The sequence below is a fragment of the Protopterus annectens genome, chromosome 6.part0 (genome assembly GCF_019279795.1).
Source record: "Protopterus annectens isolate FY-2018-M chromosome 6.part0, PAN1.0, whole genome shotgun sequence".
NCBI lineage: Eukaryota > Metazoa > Chordata > Ceratodontiformes > Protopteridae > Protopterus > Protopterus annectens.
Window position 1 is genome coordinate 988,205,358 of NC_056737.1, and position 25,569 is coordinate 988,230,926.

The 25,569-nt window shown below is 38.9% G+C and overlaps 1 protein-coding gene across 1 annotated transcript in view; it reads left to right on the top strand.

The window, feature by feature from the left end:
* Positions 1–25,569, top strand: part of LTBP2 (latent transforming growth factor beta binding protein 2) — a 3,457,946-nt gene that overhangs the window by 1,316,514 nt on the left and 2,115,863 nt on the right. Inside the window, exon 6 of the mRNA XM_044074624.1 lies at positions 9,065–9,259. Coding sequence (XP_043930559.1) covers positions 9,065–9,259 — 195 coding nt within the window. The remainder of the gene's footprint in view (positions 1–9,064; positions 9,260–25,569) is intronic.

Here is a 25,569-nt window from a genome sequence, read left to right on the forward strand (position 1 = left end):
AATAGCATTTGTATATGTGAACATTATGGGAAAACTTTTAATTGTTTTGTATGATGTGTGTGTGCTGGAATGGCTAAAGTTTTTTGAGGAAAAATTACAGAGTAGTGATCAACATTTTAGTGTGTCTGCATGTGTGTGTACACATGTACACACATGTGTTTGCATATGTGTGTGTGATATTTGAGAATATGTGTATCTGTGTTTTGGGGTATCGGCTGTGGTGCAGTGGTTAGCATTGTTACCTCACAGTAAGAGGTTCTTTGGTTCGATTCTTGGCTGGAGCCCCTTCTGTGCAGAATCTGCATATCCTGCTTGCAGTTGAGTGAACTTTAAAAAACATGCAGGTAGGTGTGTGTGTGTGTGTATTTGTGCCTTCTGTGAAGGCTGGGAGCAAGGCTGGCAATTCGACACTGTAAAACTCCACTGCCAATCAGTCTGCAGACCGATGACCTGCTGTGGCGACCCCTAACCGGGAAAAGCTGAAAGACATTGCTTTTGTATACGTGTTTTGGAAGGGTGACAGTGCATAATAATGCAGAAGACTCTTTCTGAATTAAGTACAAATCTGTAAGTCCCTTTTAACTCCTTTGCTGTAAGCAGCTGTGGTACACTGGGGTGCACTGGGGTAAAATGCCTGTTTGTCTCTGAATTATATTAGAAGTTGTATTCATGTCATATGTATTCATGCTGTGTGTCTCATTTGCTTTTACACTGGAGATCAGTGGAATACTTGTTATCCACACATTTATTCTGCAGCCTCTGTGAGCATTTTTCTCAAACTAGGAGATGACCTTTTCCATGTATTTCTTTGCATATAACCTCTGTGCAGAGCACATTGTTTCTGTGAATCATGTCTAGCATTCCTACAGTAGGGAATATGTGGACTTGGATGGAAACAGTGGGTATATAGTGAAGGTATGTGCATGGTTTGGCCTGAAGACACTGCATACAAGAAATGACTGCCAAGCGAGTATGGGAATATGCTTCATTTTGTAGGTTTCCACATTTCACTATTACACCCTCAGTAGCATATTCTAATATATTACTTCCCTGGCCAACCCACACATTGCTTTGCTTGATATTCCATCAACAACAACACCACCATCTGTGAGACCAGATGACTTAATGGTTAAGGTCGTCACCTCCCATGCACAAGGTACAAGGTTCGATCCTGACTTCTGACCAATGCTTGTTTGGAGTTTGCATGTTCTCCCTGTGCCCCCATGGAGTTTCTCCCATATCTTAAAAATGTGCTGAGTGCTTCCATAGGTTCATAGGTAGGTACTAGGCTATCAGTCCAAGGGCCTACGTAAGCCTAGCCAACAAGGTTCCCTGGCTTACACCACCCAAGAAAGTTATTTTCCTGTGCCACTGTTGCACAGAAACACAAACTTGATCCCTGGGGTGTATTTCCTATTTCCCATCCACTCATCAAGATTTTTCTTGAAGAGTGTAATGAAGAACTTTGCTTGACATAGATGGGTAGCCATCAAACGCATCAATGAATGGAGCTGTGGGCAGTAGCACAAACTCTGCATGATGCCCTGTAGGGGGAAGAGCTGTACAGACCAACCACTTTGGGTATCTGCTGTGGTGCACAGTATCCTCAATATAGGAGAACACAGATCACAGACTGAGCACCATGGCAGGGCTAGCTACTCGATGGTGTAAAATATGGCTCTAGGCGGTTCAGTCATGTTGACTAATGTCACCAAAAATGGGCATGGGTAGTTACCAGTAGTAAGTGGTTGAGGACCTGGCCTACTCTGACCCACGCCAGGGACCCTTGCTAATGGGAAGGGTATATGTGTCCCTATTGACCAGTGTGTACCCACTAAAGCCCAGCAGCCTTGGGTCAATAAGCTACTGGCTGGCTGGTTGGCTGGTGTCTAGTTTCCCAGCCTGGGTTATCTGGGATAGCTCTGTTGAGCGAAAGCTGGACGTAAACCCAACCAACCTGCCAAACATGAACTGAGAATTGCTATGCTTAGTGTAGATTGACTGACAAGATGCACCTTGGAAGTGGATGACATGATATGGAGGAGGCTGGACATCCTATATATTCACAAGATGAGATGGAAGGGCAGAACAGCAAAGCCACTTGTATTGGGATCACGACTCTACTACTCAGGTGGGGGACAGGGTAGAAATGGTGTAGGAATTGTGGTGAGAGAGAGGCTTCAGAAGGCAGTGAGGGATATCATCAGAATTAATGACAATCTTATGGCAGTCAGACACCAGTGTAATGATAGGGCAGTATTCATAATCTAAGCCTATGCCCCCCAGCAGGGATGTGATAGCGAGGAAAAGAGTGCATTCAGACAACAGTTGCAGAACTTACTAGATAAAGCAGGACAGCATGAATTGGTGTTGATAACAGGTGACTTGAATGCACATATCGGGACAGACAGAACAGGATATGAGGACTGCCTTGATCCACATGGGTGGCGCAATAGGAATAAAGAAAGAGAAGCCGTTCTAGACTTCTGTCTGGCAAATGGCTTGATGGTAGCCAACACATGGTTCAGAAAGAGGGACAGTCACAAGATCACATACGAGAGTAGCCAACATGTGACTCAGATAGACATCCTCTTAGTAAGGAAAAGGCAGTGGGGTAGAATCCATGATTGTAAAGTCATCCCCAGTGAAACAGTTGGCCCACAGCATAAACCACTAGTTGCCACAATCAGCTACAAGCAGGTTGTCAGAGAAGGCTCTAAGGTCAACAGAGACCAGGCTGAAGACCTGAAAGTTGATTGGAGAGAGAAAGTACAACAGTTCAAGGAATTACTCAGGGCTCTAGCACCCCAAAAAGAGGAGGAAGTAGGTGGAGTTGTAAAAGAGTGACAGCACCTAACAACAGTATGTGTTAGGACTACAGAATAGATATGTGGCTGAGCCAGGTATGGAAATAAGGTACATAAGGGAAAACTGGTGGTGGAATGCAGAAGTCTATGAAGTCATCAAAAGAAAGGAGGAGTCAGAAAGAAGTGGGAGACAGAAAAGACAGACAAGGCTAGAAAGGACTATGGGTTGGCTAACAAAGAATCTAAGAAAGAAGTTGCGATAGCAAAGAGTATGACATTGGAGGCACTCTACCAACTTCTGGAAAGTGACTCAGTAAGGGGCACAAAGAAACTGTATCAGGTTTCAAGACAAAGACAGAAATATAAAGAAGATAGTCAGACACCCTTCATAAGGGATGCCAGCAACAACCTGCTCACCAGTGCACAGGACATCAAAGGCAGATGGAAGGAGTATTTAGTGTAGCTTCTGAATGAAGAAACCCCACAGAAGCTGTACTGCCCCAGAAACAGCCTACGATGAGAGAAGAAGAGGAGCCCACCCTAGAAGTAAGAACAGCACTAAGGAAGATGAAGACTGCTCAGCCTGCCTCCTATGACAGATCTTTCTGAAATGCACTGAAACAATTTTATATGTTCCAATAGCAAGCAAGCAAGCAAACAACAGTGAAAGAATATCACCATCCAGCCTCACATATGCTGGACTATTAGATGGAAAAAGAAAACAAACATGGTATTGGAAAGAAATATTTCCTTTTAGTTTGTGCTGTTGGCGGTTTGACTTTTTATAAAAGGTTATTCAGAGTTAATGTAGGTTTTTGCTGGAGTTTTCAGTAAGTCAGAAAATATGTGAAAAGCTGTTTAAGAAAAGACTATACATGGTCTTGTAAAATAAACACTTCATTCAACCACATGTGTTTAATGAAGTGTACTAATAAAAAAGCTTGTACTGTGTATTTATTTGTCAGGTGACTGACAAAAATGACTGTGATACCAGCTGTACTAATACCAGATGATGCTACAAGCTGTACTAATTACCAAAAGAAAATTAATCTTAACACAGATGACAAGTAAATATGTATTGCTATGTTTTTTTAGTACACTTTATCAAAATACCTGACAATTAAATGTTTATTCTACAGTCTGTTCCATCCCTTAAAAAGTTCTCAGATTTTCTCAGACGGATAATGCAAGCCCAAGTAAAAACCAGCATTAGCTGTAAATAATTTTATTTATACACAGAAAAAGGTTTAATTTGTTGTTAATTTTATTTCTTCTTTTAACTTTTAAACAAAGTATATTGACAGCACAAAACACTACATTCAAAGACTGATTTAGATGAATCAACCCAGTCTGGCATGTCTGTTTAACTCCTTCTAGTGTTGCTTATACAAATTTTCAGCCTAGCACAGATAGCATCTTATAAAAGTGCCAGAAGTTACCAGAGCAAATAAAACCAGATGTATTCCTTATGACTGTAAAAGAGAAAATTATTTTCGTGTGTTTGCCCCATCTGTAAGTTCCTCTTAGAAACATCTGTGTTGCTTCACTTGACATTCACCACCCGATAGCTTCCTCACCGTTTTCATCAACTGACAAGGCCCCAGATTAAAGGTCCTGACTTTGACGTAATGTACAACCTTCTTCTGAACTCACATATTGCACTATCAGACACAAAAGGGCAAGTGGAATTTCATTCATTTAGTCAGTTAGTGTCTGATTACCTGCTTAATCCATTTCAAAGTCACATGATAGCCAGAATCTCTCCTAACACTCAGTTTACACAACACATTCGTGCCTAGAAGGAAACAGCCCAGCTGAAAACTGAACCAAGCACTGTGATGTAGGAAGGCATTTCATGTGCTGCCATGTTGCTATAACTGTCATTTCCTGTACAGTGATGTTTTGTATTTTATGTGCAGATGCTTAATGTTTGCATATTTTTATTCATCTTTAATACAGCCTTTGTTGAAAGACCTTATTTCATATACACTAATTGTAGAATTTTACAATTTAAGAGCAAAAGATTGTCATAAAGTGGACATGATGTACAGCATTTTTTTAAATCTGTGCCCAGAAGATATTTAAATGGTTGATATTTCAAGAATAGGTACACACCTTCGACTTGTGAACTTAGAATAACAAGTTGGGAAGGGCTTGGAAACGTATTTATGCTGAAAGTTTTGGGAAGAGTAACACGAGTTGAAATTATCCCATAGTCAATGAAAAGGTAGAAGGCAGAAAATACGTTTCTTACCTTCTCTTCCCAACCTCTAACGCTGTATGCAGACACACATTATTCACATCCTCATCTTGAGTGATCCTACCAAATGACCACATAACCCAGTTTCATGTTCACTTAGACAGTCTTTAATCCTTTTTACTTGTGCGATGTAAGCAGGTCAGTAACGAGGGTATTTATGCATTACTGACTTGCTGTTTCACGATCCACAAGATTGCCATTTAATGGTGTAAGTAGTGATGTTTAACAAAATGTCAGAATGAGCTCAGAAGTCTGTGAAACCCTAACTACATCTTAAATAATGAAGGATGAGCCTATGGAATTAAGATGATTAAATATAATAACAGATTATCAAATATTCAAGACTATACAAATATTTGTTAGAAGAAGCATAAAGGTGCATGCATTTGTTTGGGAATTAACTTTATTTTCAGCATACAGTCATTGCATACCTCTTAAGTTTCAGTTATGCAATTATTTCTCAACTACATTACCCTTAAGTAACATTTTAACATTCTTAAGTAACATATTTTAATGTACTTAAGTAACATGTTTTAATGTACTTAAGTACCATGTTTTAATACACTATACTTAAGGGAATATTGAACATCTCCATGTTTTTATGACTAAGAAATAAACTAATTTTGTCTGTAGTCAGATGTGAATTTTATTGCTTAAGCAACTGATATCTATGTTAGAAAATGTGACTTTTGACATGAATTTTATATCAAAAGAAACTATTTTCTATGGTTTGTCTTCTGATTTTCCATACTGAAGAAAGTGATGAAGATTAATGCAGAATTCAATGCCTGGGATGTGACAAAGTCTGCAGAAATCAAAGCTGTTTGAAATGTGTTTAGGTTAAGTCACTGACACTAGGGAGCTTCTTTGAGGAAACAAATTAAAAAAAATGTAAAAAGGATCTGCAACACAGATGAGTTTTCTGTTTTTTAAGGGGGAATCCACTCCACTTGTTTTGGGAAGTCATGCCGAAATAGTTAGCCAACTAGGTGTTTCTGCAGAACCTGTTTGCTATCGGGGATTTAGAGGTGGTTGTCATATGCACATATTTGTTGTGCGATTGTGAATTTGTCGTGGCTGTGCCTGCAAAACATGGGCTGTGTCTACAAATGGTCTATAGTAATTAGAGTACTAGTCCAGTAAACAAACTAAAATAAATAAATGTATGTCCTGTTTATTTTATTTCCACTGTGCTATACTTGGGTCTATATTAGAACACCGAACATTTGAAACGTCAGGTGTAATATAACGCTGAAAATATCGAAGAAACAGGAAACCAAATTCTTTCCTAGGGAAAGAATTCGGTTGTCCATTTCTGTTGCTTTGGTATTTTCAGCGCTCTGGTGGAAAGTTACAGGTCAGGTTCAGGTAAGTGTGCAATTGTGTGGACGTGTGGGTTAGGGCGGGTTAGGTGAGTTAAGGTTAGGGCGCGGGTCAGGTAAGTGTACGATTGTGTGGATATGTGGGTTAGGGCAGGTTGGGTGAGTTAGGGTTAGGGCGTGGGTGAGGTGACTGCGATAGTGACGGATGTTAGGGTTAGGGTTTGAGTTAAGGTAAGTGGGTATTTAGTGGTGTATATATAGTTTAGTGTTGGGTTAGGTGTAAGAGTTTAGGTGTATGTGTGTGGATTGCTATTTGTTTGGTGTGCTTGTGTTGTGTGTATGTGTTTTGGAACAGCAAATTTTTTCCCTAGGAAAGAATCTGCTGTTCCGAATGGTCGATGTTTTTTTTTCGATTGCTAGCGTTCGATGTTAGAACACTCGACATTTTGAATGTTTGGTGTTCTAATATAGACCCCTATATTTAATTGACCTTGAAACTGCTTTTTTGTTTCTGTAAATCCTTTAAAAGCTATCACACAGAGTAGCTGGGAAACTTGAAACTGTTTTTTACATTTCATTTCTCTTCATGGTTATATTTTCATCAGGCAATAAAATATGCAACACTCACTTGTGAATAACACATGTTAACAGTGAAACAGTATGGTCTATATTATGTTCTGCTGCACAACGGCACATTCCAAGATGTGATTATTTAGATACAGTACATGTTATGGAAGTGTTGTATACAGGTGTGATATAACTGCATTATAGAGGTATGATATAACTGTGCTTTGGCGGAGTTATATGACTGCATGAAAGGTGTGATATAACTGTGCTAGGGAGGTGTTATAGGACTGCACTGGAGAGGTGTGAAATTAAAAGCCAGAAAAAAGGAGTTTTGTCCAGCAAGGATGACTGGAATTAGTAGCAATTTAAGTGCTAGAAACATGTAGATTCTCCTGCTATTGAATTATGCTAACAGCATTGCTATGGTTACACAGGTATTCCAGCAATGGATGATTTGAACATAGTCTGCTAACAGGTACAGGAGACGGAAGAATGATTATAGTGTCAATGAGCCATTACTTTAGAGGTAGAAGCTTGGATTCTTTATGGGAAAATCATTTGTTTTACAACTAGATCAGGTCTTCAGGAATTTGTTTTCTAAGGGGCTCACATGAAGGACTTACAAGAAAGCATGTTGTATTCCAAATGGTACTCTCCAGGCTTCTACTGTAAGTGGGATGGCACCAAATTTACATTCCAGTACTTTCCATTATGATAGACTATAGGAATGCAAAGGTGATTATCAGAAACTCATACCTCTATGGCTGTTCTGTCCCCCTATGAGGGACCTCAGTCTTATGCATTGTTCTCTAATGTATGCTCATAGTTCAAATGTTAGTGTGTCTCATTCCAGTGGAGTTTGTATTTCCAGTTTCAGGGATGATTTCTTCATTTTGCTCACATTTCAGATATTGTGCCATACATGTAAGGAACACAGGAATAATATTAGACAAGTGATTCCTAGAGGTGAATTTTTTGGCATACATGTTTCGAACACATAATAAGCGGGTTATGATCAGCGAGCCGATTATAATCCTCTGCGGAGGACATGTGTTAATGATACAGCATAGTTTATGATTTGATGTGAGTCGGTCCTCAGCTGAAAAAACACATTTATTGAACCCTAGTTAATATTACATGTCGAACATATTCCCATGCATCTGTTTAAACCTAAATTGTATAACTGTGTACCATTATGTGTTTTTCCCCTTACTGTACTACAGACTGAAAATCACTAATATCTTTTGAAATGAGAAGTAGTACTTACATGCAGCTAGGAACAGTCGTTATGAGGTGCAGCTATTTAAGTCTACATTATATTCATGCTACAGCTTCTTGTACATTAATGAGTTCATGGAAGGATACATTATGCCAAACTTCATGTTGACAGTCACCAACTTATTTTATTCTAACATCGCAAGGTTCAGTAACATTGTTATAGTACAGTATATACTCATTAGCAGACTAAAGCATGTGCGATCTACATCCATTTACTTTTTTATTTATTTGTTAAGCAATTAAGATGTGCTGGATACAAATGTGCATTTTTGCTGGCAAATCAGGAAAACTTGTCCCAGTTAATTGGCTTGTTTAGTACCACACAATATATGCAATTGGAGACAAAGATACTCAAACCTTGTTCTATACAACAAAAGTTAACTCTCTGTGCTATGTTGACCCTGCTGAGATTTAAACCATATCCTTTTAAATCCAGAATCAGTCACTAAGAAAATGTATTTTATCCTTCTTGTTTTAAAATTGCATCTTGTAATTGTCTGTCAAAGCCAGGAAGCAAACCTTTTTGAAAAAAGCTGTTTGGGTACTTGGTTTAAGCTGTTTGGGTACTTGGTTTAAGCTGTTTGGATGCATGGTTTAAGCTGTTTGGGTACTTGGTTTAAGCTGTTTGGATGCATGGTTTAAGCTGTTTGGGTACTTGGTTTAAGCTGTTTGGATGCATGGTTTAAGCTGTTTGGGTACTTGGTTTAAGCTGTTTGGATGCATGGTTTAAGCTGTTTGGATACATGGTTTAAGTCATTTAGTTTCAATTTTGCTTAGGCTTCTGTGTTGATCTGATGCTAACTATCTTCTTTTCTATTACACTTTCTTAGATTTCTGCCAAATACCCTGCTTGAATGGTGGACACTGCATTGGGAGAGATGAATGCTGGTGCCCATCAAACTCCACTGGAAAGTTCTGTCACCTCCCAGTCACCCAACCTGAGAAGCAGCGCAATAACAATGTGGCACGAAACAACAAAGCCATGTCAAAATCAATGTACACACTGCCACTTTCACATCAGATAGGTAAGTAACATATATCTTACATGCATGTTTAAGGCTCTGCTTAACAAACGACAGCTGATTTGCAGTATTTTGTGCATGCATATCTGAGATCATGTTTTATTAATTGCTGCATTAGGTCAGCATACTTCTCAACCATACCAAATTCCTTAGTAAATACCATTTTTGAGTGCAAAATATTGGGGTACCACAAATTCCCAAGTGGCCCCTTTAACTTCCAAATTTTCCAGGGTTTTTTTGAAGTTTTTTTTTTTTACTGTTCCTGATGTCATCACATGAAGGGCCTGCACGATGACATCAGCACGAGGCAGACAGCTTCCGAGCCATTACTAGTTCATTTAAATTTAGGACTGGGTTTTATTCAGGCAGTGAACACAGCAATTATTTCTTCCCCCAGCTCCAGGTAAAGCAAAAAAAAGACTGTTACTGTTTACTTGATGATTCTTTGGACTGATGTTATTCTCACTGAATTGAATTTACTTGCTTTTTTTATTTATGTGCACACTGCATTGATTTGCTGCTATTGCATTTCTCACTTATGGGCTCAAGTGCTAGTTTGCATTTTACAAGACATGATTCGCTCTGCAATGAATGTTTAGGGCTCTGTTGGACCAGTATTTTTACACTGAGTTTACTTAATACATTTCTCGTGATTGGCTCTGTAGTGAATGTTTAGGGCTTGAGTGCTACAGTCTTTTATTTATGTACGTTGGACCAGTATTCTTGCATTGAGTTTACTTAATTGCATTTTCATGATTGGCTCTGCAATGAATGTTTAGCTGAGATAGTTTGGCTCTGCATTGAGTTTCCTTAATTGCATTCCATGTGTGTGTGTGTGTGTGTGTGTGTGTGTGTGTGTGTGTGTGTGTGTGTGTGTGTGTGTGTGTGTGTGTGTGTGTGTGTGTGTGTAAAATGCAAAGTTAACCAGTAGTTAGGGTTACTCAGACTCAAACCCTGTACCTTAGGTACAAAGAGCAAGAGCCTAAATTCTCTACCCATACCACCACTCATGATTCAAGGAGTTTCTCAACTGTCCAAAGTTTCACAGAATTTTTGGCTCATACGTTGGTCTGCTCCTCTTCAAATTTGTGGTTTTCTGGAAAATCAGTGAGAACTGAATTCACCACATAATGATAACCATTTAAGTTTCAGTCTTCCTGTCTTTCAGGAAATGCTTGGTAACATAAAACATTTTGTTCTAGCAACTTGCTAAGATTATACAAGCAATGTTTAAAATGTATCCCTGGTTTTGGGCCTTTGTCTCTTCCTCAGGAAATGTTGGTTTTGTCCAGATTTCTTGTGCTGCATAGCTCTTCAGGGGGAGAGAAGTTTAGTGCTGGTTATGCCAAGTCTGTTTCTGTTGTTAGTAGCACAACAGGTAGTATACTTGCTTTTGATGCAGAAGGCTGTGGGTTCTACTCCCACAGTATGTAGATGAATTCCTGATACTGTACTGTGTTGTACTTTTAAAGGAGGTGGATGCTGCAGTCCTGAGAATGTTCTCTTTGGTGGAGATACCTAGTAACTATGAACCTGTTATCAGTTTGTCATCCATTCCCTATTGCAATATCACTAGCTTATCAGGTTTTTAATGTAATTCAGGAAATTTATTCTTCAAGGGAAACAGGCACTTTATTTGTAGATGAAACAGTGAAATATAAAGTTGTTTACTAGCGGCAACCTCTTCATTAGTTACAAATCTCTTTAATGTGGAATTATTTAGATGACTTTTGTATTTTCTTTGAATGTGGGTTTCAGTGCTGTTTCAATGAATGTGAGTTTCAAGGGCAGAGAAGTTTTAATACTAAGTCTATTTTCATTGTGAGATGGTATTGCTTTGTTTAGCAGATGTCTATTAGTGTGTGTGCTATAAAATGTAAAATAAAAGTTTTAAATGAAATCCAAATAATTATTGTAGAAGTAAAGTATGCACATTACAGTGTTTATGGTAAATGGGGAGAAATAGCCAAGTAATGGGAAATTGGAATGGCTGCAGGGGGGAGGGCTATGTATGGGAGCCCCATTTGACCATGATTTTGTAAGGGGGGGAAGGGCAGCAAACTCAAAGACAGCCCCGGGTGGCACAAACTCTAGTTACAGCACTGATCAGTAGGCCATGGAGAATGACTTGTGGAGATCCTAGCAAACTATAGTATAATTTTGCTAAGATTAGAATATTGCCTACCATTAAATGCTCTACTTTTACCACAAAACCCACGTACTGCAAGTTACCAAAAACAAAATCCTAAGGTTCAGCATCTTCTCCCTTCCCAGTGTACATCATTGCTACACATTTAAAAAAATGGTTACAATTTACTACAGAGTCTGGGGTGATATGTCTGTTCTTCAGTTTGTGTTTGAAAGTTGGTATCCCACAATTCCATTGGAGTGGGTGAGGGTTACATAATATATGCAAATTCTATGTTAATCAGCATACAGATTTGTACCTATTTTTCATGGACCTTTGTCCAGATTTTTCATTATTCCAGGTTGAGAGGTATGTAGGTCAGATTCCAAGTACTTCACTCTTAATCTCTGACAGTCAGTATGACCTAATAAAGGGTACAGGTTTCAGAGTTCTACTGAAACTTAAAATCATCTTAGTACAGAATCTTTGTAGTAAATCTCTTCAAAGGAGATAATTTTCATTAGAAGTGTATATCTTACCCTGAAGCTTGTCCCGTTTCAAAAAGCAGTAGATTTATTTTAAATGGTCAGAACTTGTGTGTTAGGGTGTCAGTTTTTTTCAGCCTTTTGTGGTAATGTTTGTAATGTCCATCTACTAGAGTTTAGATTAATTGGTATTTATATATATATATATATATATATATATATATATATATATATATATATATATATATATATATATATCTCTCTCTCTATATATATATATATATATATATATATATATATATATATATATATATATTTATGTAGAAATGTTGGATGGCATCACATGAACTGGGAATGGTTGAAAGGCTGATTTTCAGTTTATGGAAGGTTGAAAAATGGTCAGCTCCACAACACCGGATGCTAGTGTGCATTTGATGTTATGAGGTCAACATTCTGTCTGGAGATTGCGGTACAGTAGGAATTGGGAAATGTACCCATTTCGTTACTGTAGTGTGATCTTGGAGTTTATATATATATATATATATATATATATATATATATATATATATATATAGTTAGCAGGAGGTAAGGGATGCAGGGTTTCCCCCCGTAAAATATTACGTGAGAGTGACTGAAAGGCAAGGTATGCTTGGTAATGTCAACTTTATCGAATGCAATGGGTAGACATTACCGGTTTCGTTATTGTTGCCTGTTCGATATTTTTATTTTCAGTATTTTTTTCTGTGACACGATAACTCAACAGCATCCATTTTTGGATATCAATATATATATATATATATATATATATATATATATATATATATATATATATATATATATATACACACACACACACACACACACACACACACACACACACACACACACACATATAAAAACACACTTTAGAGTAACCAGTGAACCAGAAGGTTTCTGTTGCAGGTGGACAGGAAAACTGGAGAAAACCTACACAGTTATTATAACATGCTAACCACAAAGATGGTAATCCTGAGATCAGGATTCATACTGAACTCTCAAACTGTAAGGCAGTAATATTTATTTATTTATTTTATTTTATAATAAATAAATAAATAAATAATATTAATGACCAAGGCACCATTTGGTCCAGTAAAGCTACCTGCATTTGTGCAAGTTATAAAATATCTTCATTTTGAACACCAATGCAAGTTGTCATGAATATAAAGAAGGGTTAACAGACGTTTGAAATCATTTCCATTTCTGTAATGACTTTTAACATAGTCAGGTAGTTGGTGTAGTAATTACACCTGCCAGAGGTGGAGTTATAATTTGATTTACTCCCAGCCTCTGATGTTTCATCCTAAGGGTAAAGATCAAATTTTCAAGCCAGCAGGAAGCAAATCTAAACAATAACTTCTACTTTTATTTGGTACATAATCTATTTTTTTATTTAAAGTTTGTTTCTGTTCTTAACATGTACTAAGTGCTAAATATGTAGAATTGCAAACGTATTCACCAATCACAGAAGTTGGAAGAGAAACAAGCTTTGTAACTGTACTTTTTACTGTCTGTAATTTTTGTAGGTTTTGCATCTCACCCCCTCTCGAGGTCTAGTGTGCTTTGGCAGTGTTATACTGGCTGCTGTAGCAGGCGCAGACCTATCATTTGTCACTGTTTTGGAGGAACGTTCCTACTTTTAGGCATGATTTACCCCTGCAGCTAATGTACTTATTTTCGGAGGAGTGTTGCTATTTTCAGGTGTGATTTCCCCTGCACAAGATACCCCTGTTTTTGGAGGTATGTCCCTATTTTCAGGCTTGACTTGCCCCTTTCCACTGTCTTCTGACTTCCCCCTCATCACACATGATTTTGAAACTGTCTAGTGCACAGAAAATCACACTTCATGACCAACATACTAGTGGCAATAATAATTTGAAGAAAGAGGACTTGCATCTTGCAATTCTCTTTTTATGAAGCAAAAGCAAATGACCATGTGTGGTAGAATTTTGGGAGTTCATTATGTATACAGATTTTACACTGTCTCTTTAGTAATGCACTTATATTTTTCCATTTTTACCACTCTGTTTTTTAAACGTGTTTCTGAGTAGTATCCCACATTCCTACTGGAAGCGTGAAGAGTTATGAGCGATGTGTTATTCAAATTTTATGCTAATTGCCCATATTTTTAGCCTGGATGTTACTCTTTTTTTAAGGACCTTTGCTCCTATTCCAGTGTCTGCATGTTGAGAGTTATCAGCAGGTGTCTTTTTTTTCTTTTTCAAGCCAGTATTTCAGAAGGAAAATTATATCTACTTGTACTTTAGCAATGAACTTTCCAGAAGGAGTTTTAAAATGATTTCCTTCTACTAGAATATTATACTAGCCAATCAGAATGTCACATTTATGTTGATTTTGCACAGTTTACTCATGGTAAGATATCATATAAATTAATAAACCTGGACTAAAAAGCAAATAACACAGATAAGTGGTACATAATTAACCATTCATAACACATACTTCACCTTACCTTCTGCTATACCCAAACTATCTGTATTAACGTATGATGCTTACAACTTGCAGTCATTTCATCAACATAAGGATCATAGAAAATCTGACTGTTAATAGTACGCGCCTCTCCACAGAAAGCAATAGATGCCTCCCACATTATTTCTTGAAGAAAGGAAGGTGAAGGGGTGACAAAAGTAACATTTAATTTAAATACTTAAAGTTATCAATAACGTCCTAGCAGCATTTTTCATTAGAACAATATGGAAACATTTGAACCTATGGCTATAATGGCTGTAGCATGCCATAAATTATTTTTGGAGTGCATTGTAGGTTCATAGGTAAGTCCTAGGCTATCTGCCCGAGGGCATCTGTAAGCCTAGCCAGAATGTGTTGGCTTTCACCGCCCCCCTTAGATTAGTTCCCTGTGCCTCTGTCCAGCAGAGCCATTAATTCCCTGTGCCTCTGTCCAGCAGAGCCACTGCAGTGATCCCCGGGGTAAATTTTCTGTTTCCCATCTACTCGAAACAAATTCAAAACTTAAAGAGTACGAGGTCTCTCTTTAATGATAGAAGAAGAAGGTAAGGATGATCGTGATTTTGCGATCATTTCGATAATAATAGAGCCAGCCCTCCTGTCCAGTAACACAAACAAAAAAAAGAGTTAGATTTTCTCGAACTTGCCTTGTAATCAGCCCATATATCCCAGTCAGAGTCAGGGCTAGCTGGGGCTAAGGGAGATTCGAAGATGATGATTTTTGATCACAATTTTCCAGAAACAAACCCCAACTGATAAACTTTTTGTGGAGACTCCGAACACCATTTCAAATGCTTCTCAGGACAGAGCGTGCTTTGGAACAGTTTGTTCATAGGGGGGACAACTTTTGAACAGAGAGGACATAAAAACGTGGTAAAAAATTAAATCCACTTTGATTTACATAATATAAACTAAAAAAAGATGTGAATTCTATCTACTATCTATTTGATTGATTGATGATGTCTGCTGTCTTAAATAAATTTAAAAAAATTTAACCCAACTGTTATTACTAGACTGCATGATATCCAAAAGATGTGTTGTGTTTGGTTTTAAAATTACATCGATGAATAGCAGTTTGTCAGATAGCTTTCATTCTTGTATGTCATGATGATGTGATGAATTATTACAACTTTGACACTTAAAGTAAGTTCCTTCTTCTCTTTTAATTTACCCCCTATTCTCTCAATGCAGATGTATGTAACTGTGTATTTGATTAACCATTTCACAGAAGAAATTGCATATAATTTCATGAGAGATAAGTCTAACATTAATTATAATATGCAATATAAGGAGGAATGGGCCTTTAATGCTACTTTTGACTTAAAAATGTTGTATTTAAACGACAATCTGACAAGGAACAAATTAGTGGTGTGATGGAAGCTACTAAATATCTTGATATGTATATGTGGTAGGGATACTTCCATTGATGAATATTTAATTCTTATTAACAAAGGTGTTAGATTGGCTATTTTTCACAGCATGAGGTTAAAACAAAAGTTTAAGGTGGAAGGATGCAATGGGGCTTTATTTTTATGCCTCCCAAAAAATAAAAAAAAAATCTAAAAACCTCTCTTAGGGCCCCTATAGTCTCAGTTGCCACTACTTTTTTTTGGTATTTTTTTTTTTTTTTTCTTCATTTTCTTTTACCTTATGTTATGAGTGCATATACCAGATAATAGATGTGTTTGATTTTCTAGAAAGAGTTAAGAAAATAAACTTTAAACAGAAAATGGGTATATTACAATGGGTGTTAAGATATATTAGAGCCTATATACTAATATTGGCATAGAGGCTTTTAGGATTTTGCTATTAGATTTTTTTCACCATTATTTGGGAATTGTTTCATTTTTCATTAACAATAAGTTTTTTTTTTTTTTTAAATTTAATGTTTATATTTATCAGCAGTTGGCTATGGCAGCCTGCTTTGCCCCCCATGTTAGCCAAATCTTTATATTGCTAGAATTTTATATGTTTATATTATAATATAAATTTTATACATTTAATTCAGTACTAATATTTAGTATAGATGAGATACTTTTTATAGATGAGATGGGAATAGAATCTGAATGATTTTTGTGATATTTTAGAACATTTTATAATAGATGGAAGTTTTATAGATGATTGATGGGATGGTTTAATGGTTTTTTTTTTGAATCCTGTTGATGGGGATTAGATGTGTAAAATAATATTTTCCTTGTTAAATTACAACTTGAAAAGGGGTTTCAATATGTATATGGCAATACATAGACTTTGCAATCAATCTTTATTGGCACCACATAGAGAGATATCTCTGAGACAATAATTTTGCTTAGAAAAACAAATAAAAAGATTTTAGAGATGTAACAGAAATTGAAGGTAGAGGTTATAGAGGTAATAATTTGGAACATTTTATATAATTTTTTTTTAGGTTTTTTATGATCATAAGAAATATACTAGTTTTATATATTGTTTTATGTCAGTTTGAATAATAAAGTATGTAATATAGTATGTGAAGTAAAGATTTATAATTTTGTTTGTTAATTGGTTTGTTTTAATTTTGTGGATGTTTTTGCTTTTTTTGCAATTTTTTGTATCTTGAGACATGTATATTTAAGATTTGTAATACAATTAAGGAATGTACATTTTAAAAAATGTTGTAAGAAACAAAGCAATAAGGATTTTTAGGTAATTTTTTATGTATTTAGGAGTTAAGAGTAATATGTCAGAGATATAAATAATTGTAATGAAGACAGTCCTGTAGCTTTACACTTTGCACAGTTTCACGGGGGGCAAGTAATGTATCTTAAAAAAACTGTTTTTTTTTGTTTGTTTTTTTTACCTGAAAATTATAAGGTAGATGTTAAGTCTGTTTTAATAAAAGAAGAAGCAATGTATATTTTAAAAAATTCAAAATTTCCATGGACTAAAATGAAGAGTTTAATTGGAAAGCATTGTGTTTTTTGCTGCTGTGCTTGTTGATTGACAATATGACAATTGTAATATTGTTTATATATTTGTTTTTTTTTATACTACTCCTTGAAGGCTCTTATCTTAAGGAGCAGAAGAGAGAGAAGAGAGAGATTTTTTTTAAAAAATTTAAATTTACTCGTCAATGTTTCTCTTGAAGAGTTTTAGTGAGGTGCCCTGCCTAATGTAGATTGGAATCCTAGGGAGTCAATGGGACAGGAATCTATCCCTCCAGCATGTCCTATTTATCATTGTGATGAAGTTTAGACCCCTAGAGCGTGTGGCTCTTGGGGATTTGTTTTTTTTTTTTTTTAGGTGGAGCATGTCTGTCAATTCTGGGGTGGACATGGCCTTGTATGTCAGGCAGAGATCACCTCTGAGTAAGCGGTATGCAACCAAGTACAGCTGGAGTTTCTTCAGTCAGGCTGCATAGGGCATCTGTTTGAGGCCAGTAATCTTCTTGGTGAGGTACTTCTGTGGTCTTTCCAGCTGTTGCAGGTGTCTTGTAAGGTACATCCCAAATGGGGCGTTGTACTCTATGATGGGTTTGATGAGTGATGAGTAGAGGGGCACAATAACCTCTTTTGTTCTAGATGTGAACCCTTTTGTGATTAGGTGGGTCACATAGAAGGATTTTCTAACCACCTTGGCAATATGATTATCAAAGGAGAGATTACTATCTACTTGGGTCTCCGGATCCCTTATTACATTTTCTGTATTTAGGGGACTACCACATATGAGGTAGTTCACAGGTACTTTGTTTTTTCCAAAGGGGATGACTATGCACTTTTTGGCATTTAGCTTGAGGCCATGATTTTGACACCAAGCATCCAACTCAGAGAGACCCTTATGGAGGATGTCTGTACCAGCCGGAGAGTCATTTATGGCCCCCAGTTTGCAGTCGTCTGCGAACCTGGTCAGCCATAGTTCTCCTATGCTTGCCTGTACCTCTGAGAAGTATATACCAAACAGGAGGGGTGCCAGGAGTGAGCGCTGGGGGATGCCACTTCTAACCGGTTTAGAGTTGGACCTAGAGCCTGCAACTCTCACTGTGTGGGTTCTATTCATGAGCCAACTGGCAACCCATCTCATGATGTAGGGGTTTATGTTCAGGCTGGTGAGCTTGTCTATAATACCAGAATGGGGAATGGTGTAGAAAGCCTTTGTAAGGTCTAGGTAGGCTGTGTGGACCTATTTTCCCTCGTCTAAAGCCTTGGTAACTGTCTCAAAGAAGTCCACCAGGTTTAGGAGGCATGATTTGCCCTTAACAAAGCCAAACTGGGTAGGGTCCAGTGTTTGGATGTTCCCAGTGTCTCTGTTAATGAGTTCCATGATGATGCACTCCATAGCCTTGCAAAACTGGCTAGTCAGGCTTATAGGGCGATAGTTCCCAGGGTCTGTTGTGGCTCCACCTTTGTGGAGCGGGATAACTGTTGCTGTGTGCCACTCTATGGGTACATAGCCTGTAGAGAGGCTGAATTTGAACAGTGTGTTTAGGTGAGGGGTTAGTTCATTTTGGAGCTCGTGTAAGGTACAGCCTGGGACACCATCTGGTCCCATTGAAGCTGTGTTTTTGGCTTTGGATAGGGCTGTTTTAACCAGTGTGTCAGTGATTGTTGGGGCTTTACATTTTTTATGGTATGGTTATGGGCCCTTTAGGGGGTGAAAGGGGGAGGTGACATTTGCACTAAACCTGTTTGCCAGAATGTTGGCAATATCAGTCAGTTCAGTGTATTTTCTGCCATTCTGCACTAACTCAGAGCAGATCTGAGAGTTTCCGCTTAGGTTCTTGACATAGCTAAAGAATGCTTTGTGGTTATCTTTGGAGTCCTTGACAATTTTTCTTTCGAAGCTAGCCTTGGATGATTTAATGAGGGATCATAGTTTCTTGTTGATACTGATCAGGGATGTATTTCCTTCTTGGGATTTTACTCTTTTCTGTACTAGTTTCCTCCTTCTATTGTATAGCTTGTTTATGGCAGGGTTCCACCAGACTGGTTTCCTTTTCTTGGAGGAGTGAATCTTGGTTTTGCTTGGGATAGCACGATCCATGCATTCTTGCAGGTGCTCATAGAGTGTCTTTCTAAGGGATTCAGCAGCTTGGACAGCATTGTCCTTTAGCATGGGGGCTGTGAACCTTTCCCACCTCAGTCTTAAGTAACATGAAGTTTGCTTTTGAAAAGTTTATAGATGCCCAGAATAACCTTCCCAAAAATGTTACATAACCAAACACCATCATAGCATTCAGGAATGCATGGGATAGACCATTAACAAAAGAATTTCAGTTTTATAAGAATGGTAGATCAGGTGGGCCAGTCAGTCTGCATTGGCTGACAACTTTAATGTAACTGTTGTAAATTAATATGCAAGAATTTTTAATTGCCCTAAATTTCCATGATAAGATTATTAGTAACTTCTATTTATGAGGTCAGGGAGGGGATGTTTATGCAGTCTTTGTGCCACACCAGCTCTGCACTAAAACAAAACTTTAGCTACATAAAAATGGTGAATCATCAGGATTTGCTGACCTCTCCTATCCTTACCACATTTTTATCTGTCATTTCCACTGTATCATACCTGATTTAAGGTGCTCATTTTACTTTTAATAGAGATATAGCTCCTGTAATTAAATAACAGGCCAAAACTGAGTAATTGTCTATCCTTTCCTCTTTGGTTTTGCTTTTATAGTGAAATAAGACAAAAGAACATCTGGTTCTTCTATTAACTGTAGTAGCCTTCTGTCTCATGCTCATATGCCCAGTAAAATGCCTCATTGTTTCAGATTGTGTAGTACCTTCTTCCAACACAAACCTTTCACCATATTATTGGCACTTAGTTACATCTCACCAGAATATTATGTGGGTGAGTTTCAAATTAAAGTGTTGTACTTGTCCTACAGACATCTCATATAAAGACCTAAGGACCTATCTGTTTTAGGACACACTCACTGTGGACACTGTAAATAAAACCTCCTTTGGAAAGGAAATGTCACATTTAATCCTGGTCACACCCAGTTTCTTAACTCCTTTACTAATGCTTTTAAGATCCTTAAAATAGGCTTGATTATCTCCAACAACACTAACAACAAATGGCCTATGTTTGATGCCTGGATATTGTCTGAATATCTAGACTTCTTAGTTATTTCTGAGTCATGGATAAAATACAATGCCTGCCATCTATTTATTTGCAAGACAGCTGTTCCTAGTTTATGGAAACAGATGGAGATCAAGAGTTATAAAAGTATGTTCTTCTCTTAGTCAGAAAATAACGCATTGTTCAAGAATGTGTTATCCAGATGGATAACTCCAAAACCTATGATGTCCAAAGTGAATATTTGTTCAGTTAATTGTAAGTAACCAGACCAAGCTGTTAGTTAGATGGTTTGCATATTTTGCCATCATCATTCAGCTTACTGAGCTAAGTGCTAAGTGCCATGAGAATAGATGGAACCAAAAATAATGCTGTACTATGGTGACAGTTGCCTTATACACCACACAGTAAGCAAAATTAAACAGATTGCCCAGGAAATGATTGCTTGCTTTTTCATCTCTTTCTTGTCTTCTGTGCAGGTACCACTGTGCAGAAAGAAGTCTTTAGAATAATCTTAGAAGATAACTAGTCTCATTCCATAGGTTCATAGGTTCATACTAGGCTATCTGCCCTAGGGCATTTATAAGCCTAGCCAGAGTGTGTTTGGCTTTCGCCACCCACTTTAAATTAATTTTGCTATGCCCTTTTTCGAGGTTAGTATACTGTGCCTCTGTCTAACAATGACACAGAAGTGATACCCGGGGTAAACCTATGATCCCCCATCCACTCATCAAGATTCCCAGTGAAAAGAGTCAATGAGGGACTCTGCCTAACCTGGACTGGGATTTTATTCCAGAGTGAAGGGAGCCTCTGGGTTATGAATCTGTCCCTCCAGCATGTCCTATTTATTTCAGTGCTGAGGTTCAAGTCTCTCGAGCGCATAGCTCGATAGGATTTGTTTTTTCTGAGGTGCAGCATGTCCATTAATTCCCGGTTGGACATGGCTTTGTACGTCAGGCACAGATCGCCTCTGAGCAGGCGGTATGCCACTCAGTAGAGCTGGAGGTTCTTTAACCGGGCAGCATATGGCATCTGTTTGAGCTCTTTGATCCTCGTGGTGAGGTACTTTTGGGGTCTTTCTAGTTGCTGCAGGTGTCTGGTAAGGTACATCCCAAAAAGGGCATTGTACTCAATTATGGGCCTGATGAGGGATGAGTAAAGAGGCACGATGACCTCCCCTGATCTAGATGTGAATCCCTTCATGATTAGGTGGGCTAAATAAAATGTTTTTCTAACCACTTTGGCCACGTGGTTGTCAAATGAGAGATTGCTATCAACTTGGGTCCCCAGGTCCCTAATTACTTCTTCCATACTTAAAGGATTACCACTTATGTGGTAATTTGTGGGCACTTTGTTTTTGCCAAAGGGGATGACTATACACTTTTTGGTGTTTAGCTTGAGGCCATGGCTCTGGCACCAGTTGCCTGTTTCTATGAGGCCCTTTTGGAGGATGCTTGTGTCGGCTGGAGAGTCAATTATGGCGCCCAGTTTGCAGTCATCTGCGAACTTGGTCAGCCACAGTCCTTCCATGTTGGCCTATACCTCTGAGAAATATATACTGAACAAGAGTGGTCCCAAGACTGAGCCTTGTGGGACGCCACTTGTAACTGGTTTGGAGTCTGACATGGCTCCAGCAATTCTAACCATGTGGGTTCTGTCCTTGAGCCAGTTTGCAACCAATCTAGTGACATAGGGGTTTATATTTAAGCTGGTGAGCTTATTTATAATGCCCGAGTGGGGTATTGTATCGAAGGCTTTTGCGAGGTCCAGGTAGGCTGTGTGGACTACCTTCCCCTCGTCAATGGCCTTGGTGACTGTTTCAAAGAAATCAACCAGGTTTAAGAGGCAGGATCTGCCCTTAACAAAGCCAAACTGGGTAGGATCCAGTGTCTGTAGGTCCCCAATATCTTTATTTATAAGGTCCATGATGATCCTTTCAATAGCTTTGCAGACCAAGCTAGTCAGGCTTATGGGGTAATAGTTTCCAGGATCCGTTGAGGCACCACCTTTGTGGAGAGGGACCACCATTGCTGTACACCACTCTTTGGGTACATATCCTGTAGTAAGGCTGAGATTGAACAGTAGTTTTATGTTTGGGTTTAGCTCTTCTTGAAGTTCATGTAGGACGCAGCCCGGGACACCATCTGGTCCCATTGATGCTGTGTTTTTTGCATTGGAGAGGGTGGCTCTTACCTGAGCATCTGAGATGTCAGGGGGGCAGCACTCTGCTGGGATAGATATTTGCCCTTTTGGTGGGGGGGTGGAGAAGTTTGCACTGAACCTGTCAGCTAGGATGTTGGCAATGTCTGTGGGTTCGGTGTATTTTTTGTCATTTTGGACTAATTCTGAGCATATCTGGGAATTCCACCCAGGTTCCTAACATAACTAAAGAAAGCCTTGTGATTATCCTTAGTGTCCTGTGCATTTTTTCTCAAGAAGCTGGCCTTAGACGATTTTCTGAGTGCCCGTAGTTTTTTGCTAATACTGATCAGAGATGCCTTCCCTTTTTGGGATTTTGCTCTATCATGTAGTAGCTTCCTCCTTCTATTGTATAGTTTGTTTATGGCTGGGGTCCACCAGACAGGACGTCTGCCTTTGTAGGATTGGGTCTTGGTTTTATTTGGGATTGCATGATCCATGCATTCCTGAAGGTGTTCATAGAATGCGTTTATAAAGGATTCTGTGGTCTGGGCCATAATTTCCACAGGCCTGGGGGCTTTGAAGGATTCCACCTCGGTTTTGAGGAGTGTGAAATTTGCTTTAGAGAAGTTTTTCACTGTGGTTGTCTGGGCAGGGGGTGGGGTCGGGATGGGAATATCCAGTGAGATTAGTTTATGGTCTGATCTTACCAGTGAGGGATACACTTCTGGTCTGGAGCATAGAGTCCCCATGTTGGTGATGATCAGGTCCAGTATGTTTTCCCCTCTTGTGGGAGTGGTAACAAGTTGTTCCATAGCATTTGAGTTTGTAAATTCTAGGAACATTTGGGCTAGGGTGTTGGAGCTAGAGTAATGCTCCCAGTCTATGTTTGGGTGGTTGAAGTCGCTCAGTATAATGGTGTTTGGAGAGACCTTCATATTTTCCAGTGTTCTCAGGAAAGCCGAGTAGAGTTCCTGGGTTTGGGAAGGTGGTCTGTAGCAGGCTATAAACTGGAAGGCAGTTTTACCCACTGTTAGTTGCACATGGATAGTCTCTGATGCTTCGTGCTGTGCCACCAACCTGGAGGTGTGGGTATCTTTGACGAATATTGATACTCCCCCTCCTTTTGTGGTTCGGTCCAAGTTTTGGGGCCGAAAAGCATGGTATGAGGTATAACCTGGTAGTACTGGGGTGCTCTCAGGAGCCTTGAACCATGTTGCTGTTACTGCACAGATATCAATGTTCTCCATGCTAAGGAGAGTTTCGAGTGCATGCATCTTGAGGTTTAGACTTCTGGCGTTGAGTAGCACTACTCTTAGTTTCTTATCCCTTGTGATACCTATGGAGGTGGGTTTGTCTTTTAAGTCTTGCCTAAAAAAGGCACTATGGGGGTAGCAAGAGCCTTTGCCGATATCTGAAAGCCCAGGGGTGATAGGTGCAAGCCGTCCCTAGTGAAGTATCGTGGTTTGTCGAGCATGTCATCCCAGACTGACAGGCATTGGATCCCCTTTGAATGACACCAATACTTAAGCCAATTGTTGAAATTGATCATCTTGTCTTCATATTGTGGCATCATTCTTGGTGAGGGTAAGATGCTACTCAAGGTCAGGGTCATACCGGCATGGGCTACATGCTCAGAGAGCTCCTCTATGTCTCTTTTTATGTAGTCCAGGGAGGTACGTCTCAAGTCATTCACACCAGCATGGACAATGACTGAGTCATATTTGTACTTACCTTGGAGTGACCTGAGTGCTTGTATTATGTGGCAGATCCTAGCGCCCGACAGGCAGCTCACCGTGACCTTCTCCTTGTTCAGCCTGGTGAGCGAGACGTCAGTGTGCCTGATGATAGAATCACCTATTACAAGTGTATCAAGTGTGTTGTTTAGCCTTAAGGGCTGTGGCTGTTCGGCACACTGGATTTGTGAGCTATGTGTTGCACGTGTTTTGTTTTGGGGTAGTGGTTGCTTGGATGTCTGCTTTGGAGGTCTCTACTGCTTAGGCAGATTTTTATTTAGAGCCTCCGAGTATGTTTTTGTGTGTTTATGTGTTTGGTTTGCTGTCGTGGTAGGTCTATGTGAGACTGGAATTGTAGTGAGTGTGGTTTCCTTTTCCTCCTGACTGGTTATGCCTGTACTGAGTTGAGAGAGCTTAGCCTCCAGTTTGGCTATATGGTTGCATCTCTCACATGTGTTGGAATTTGTTGGGAGGAGGAGAGGGTTGTCTGTGTACATGAGGCAGTTGTAACATTGCCTCAAGGTTCCCAGATTCACCAGCTGGACCGGAGAGGAGATTGACAACTGACCTTTGGACATGCTAGAATAGTATTGGGAATTCCTTTATAATTGAAAAAAAGGGCCAGTGGGGAACAAGGTACTCAACGGGAGTTTGTGAGGGTGTAGTGCTTTTAATTTTTTAGTGCTGACTCATATAATTGCTTTAGTGAGCAAGTGCCAGGTAACTTAAATGCAATGTGCTACAGGTAACTTAAATGAAAAAATGACAAACAGTAACTTTCTTTCAAGTGAAACAAGGAAATAAGTACAGTAAGCAATGCAGATATCATTAGGGATCCACAGAAGCGCTGAAAAGCCATGTTTTAGGTGGAATTAGCGTTTCAGGGAAATAACAAGCAAACAAACAACAAGCATACAAACAAAGCTAGATTCAGCAGGCCCGGATCTAGTCTATGCTACAGCAAACAAGGTGTACCAATTTCAGTAAGAAACAGTTCAAATATGCAGGCACTATAAGCCTTTAACCAGAAATTCCCATCTCAGAAGGGCAGAGTCCAGCCTCTCCTCCCACAAGAGTGCAGACCACGAACCTTCTTAATGTAAAATAACTGGCCTGAAGCCCAAGTCCTTAAACCAGAACTAATACACTTTTAGAATAACAGACACTGAGCCCTCAGTCAGCAGTTCCCAACTTAGAAGGATGTAAGCTACCTGTCCTGCCACCACAGTGCAGGCCACAAACCTTCCTAATGTAAAACAACTGGTCTGA